The sequence below is a fragment of the Urocitellus parryii genome, chromosome 8 (genome assembly GCF_045843805.1).
Source record: "Urocitellus parryii isolate mUroPar1 chromosome 8, mUroPar1.hap1, whole genome shotgun sequence".
NCBI classification, from domain to species: Eukaryota; Metazoa; Chordata; class Mammalia; order Rodentia; family Sciuridae; genus Urocitellus; species Urocitellus parryii.
Window position 1 is genome coordinate 124041998 of NC_135538.1, and position 3267 is coordinate 124045264.

General features: G+C 37.5%; 1 protein-coding gene across 1 annotated transcript; it reads left to right on the plus strand.

Annotated features, from left to right (window-relative positions):
* The first annotated feature begins 1185 nt into the window (after positions 1 to 1185).
* Positions 1186 to 2112, plus strand: LOC113200078 (olfactory receptor 12D2-like). Its single transcript, XM_026413370.2, has one exon. It carries the CDS (start codon positions 1186 to 1188, stop codon positions 2110 to 2112), a length of 927 nt encoding a protein of 308 aa, XP_026269155.2.
* Positions 2113 to 3267: the final 1155 nt, after the last annotated feature.

Consider the following 3267-nt stretch of genomic DNA (forward strand, 5'->3'; position numbering starts at 1 on the left):
TTTCAATTCTGCAAAAGAAATGAAAATTAATGCATTTCTTTAATAGAAGACAAGAATTTTATTTAATGGAAAGAAAGAACAGACAGAAAACACTTTTGCAATTGAGGAGACCTGGAAATTTGTGACAAATTTGCAGAGAGCTGATACAAAACAGACAGACTTCTGGTGTCATGAAAAACAATATAACTGCTGGTGATGCATTAAAGGAACCAAAAGTCAAGGAGGTGATTTCCACTTGAGGTAGAATATTCTTTGATAGTCTATTCCTGAGGACTGAATTTATTTCAGGCAAAGTAAAATGAGACTTAAAATGTGTCAAAGAGAAGACAGGATTTTAAAGGATTAAAGGAATAGATACTTAAGAAGATAGCATTACATAATGTAAGGGAGAAACTTTAACTCATAGGAGGAAGAAAGTTGATCCAGGGATTTGGGCATCTTAAAAAAGAGTCTCAGGGCAACTAGACAAGAGAAAAACATTTTTCATAAAAAAAGTGATTTCAGATCCTACTTGAGAAAATACAAGGCTCAAATTATACAAGAAACTAAGCCCATAATTGGATATAGCAGTGATAAAATTTCAAATATACCTATACTAATAATGATTAGTGTGATCTCATTTCCTACTCAAATAGGGCTCTGTGACTTTTCCAAGAATGTCAATTAGAAAGAGATGAGAGAACAGCCCTAGCCCCATTTTACTACAGAAAAATCATTGCCCCTGTTTTAAGGATTGTTCATTTATTTAAGAACTTTATGATGCAATAATTCCATCCCTGGCTATTTTTCTTAAGTAAAATTCTTCAGGTTGCTTCTCACTCAGTAAGGAGATCACAGAAGGTGGTAGAAGAAATTACCACCTCATGCAGCTGACTTAGGAGATGAAAAGGAAGTTGTTTTGGAATGTAGATGTTCACAGCTAGAGAAGATGGTAGACTGAAAACCTGCTCTAAATCCCTAAGAAAAAGAAAAATATTAATGACAAATCCAATTTTAAAAAATGACTGATCCACAACACATGTACCCTAAACATTTAAATACTACACAAGATCTGAGGCAGGGTTTCATGCAAAACTACCACAATCACCCTCAAATTTTTTTGTCCTAGCAAGAAAATCATCATTAGAAAGAACGATCCTCATTAGGAATAATGTTTCAGAATTACTTCTTCTTTTCTTTTAAGTGATGTTGAATCAGACTTCAGTCATTGAATTTCTCCTCCTGGGATTAACAGACATACAAGACCAACAGCCTTTTCTTTTTGCTGTTTTCCTCACAATCTACCTTGTGAATGTGGCTGGGAATGGAGCTATCCTGATGATTGTCATCTCTGATCCTAGACTCCACTCTCCTATGTATTTCTTCCTGGGAAACCTGTCATGTCTAGATATCTGCTACTCCACAGTGACACTGCCAAAGATGCTGGAGAACTTCCTCTCTACACACAAAGCAATATCTTTCATGGGATGCATAAGCCAACTTCATTTCTTCCACTTCCTGGGTAGCACAGAGACCATGTTGCTGGCAGTGATGACATTTGACCGCTTTGTAGCTATCTGCAAACCACTTCATTACACTGTCATCATGAATCCCCAGCTCTGCACCCAGATGGCTATCACCATTTGGACCACTGGATTTTTCTATGCCTTGCTGCATTCCATAATGACATCTCGCTTGAACTTCTGTGGTCCCAACCACATCCATCACTTCTTCTGTGATGTTAAGCCATTGCTGGCGTTGGCCTGTGGGAACACTGAGCTCAACCAGAGGCTGCTCAATACTGTCACGGGGACCATCGCTGTTGGCCCCTTCTTTCTGACCCTTCTCTCCTATTTCTACATTATCACCTACCTCTTCCTCAAGACCCAGTCCTGCAGCACACTTCACAAAGCACTGTCCACCTGTGCCTCCCACTTCATGGTGGTTATTATTTTCTTTGCTCCTGTTATCTTCACCTACATTCGCCCTACCTCAGGGAACTCCAGGCACCAGGATCACATCATTGCCATCATGTACAGTGTGGTCACTCCTGTTCTTAATCCACTGATCTATACTTTGAGGAACAAGGAAGTGAAGGATGCCTTGTTTAGGGTGATCAGAAAGAGAGTCTGACCTGAAGGGATCTAGAGAACTCTTCTGAGGCATAAATTTCCAGACAATGAGAAAGTTAGATATATAAGTATACTGCTTCTCAAATTGTTTAGAATATGTACAACAAAGGAAATTGGATAACAGAAAAATTCTCAGTGGAATAATGTGCTCTAGTTTTGTTAAACTATATTTTCCTAGGTAACAGAAGGTAAACATTTATATATGGAACACTAACCATGAAACCCTAATGTTGAATTTGTTTTTAAGAATATCATATGATAATGTGATAGTAGGAGCAAATGTGACTCCATTTTGTTTTATGACTTCATCCTGTAAAACAACCATGCCAAGTAGAAGAGTCATGACTGGAGCAAGATGTTTTTTTTTTCCTTTTGCTATAGAAACCTTTAAGAACATGGAACTACCTAATGGGGCATTGCTTCTGTAACTAGGGTAATGGGGCTCTGTTTCTGTAACTGGGGTGACTGGGATAACTGTGATTGGTTAGGCTTCCCTCTGCTTTACTGCACTGTCCCACTTCTGTAACCTGGCTTGCTTGCATTGGCTAGACCTCCCGAACATCCCTTTTGTGGTTTTCAAGCTTATAAGGAGTGCCCTTGCAATTGTTCAGGGCTGATCAGGGGAACAGCTTTATGTTCTGGTCAGCCGCCACCAATGTGCTTCAATAAAGGCTTGATTCGATTATACATGAGTGGTCTGGAAGTCAATTTATGAAACCCTGGGATGAAGCTTTAACTATAACAATAATATTTATTTACAATATATTATAATGTGTTCTTATACATAACCAGGTATAGAAATGTGTGTATACTACATACATTTGGTATACATGAATAATATTTTGGTCTGTTTATCTGTGTGATCCTTCTAGGCTAACACATTTTAGACTTATCAATAAAATTATTAAACTTTTATGTTTTTAGAAGTTTAATTTAAAGCTATGTTTATGTCATTGGAAACAAGTATCAATTCATATGTGAGTTATGAAAATTTTTAACAGGTATGTCCTGATTATTTTTTGGTTTTGTCCTTTTAATAGATAATGATTCAAAATTCAAAATGTATAAAAAGGTAATGTGCATGGCCCTGTCATCTCTGCTTTCAGCTGCAGGCATTAATTCAGAGAAGACCAGACAAGAGATGATGGGGTTAAAG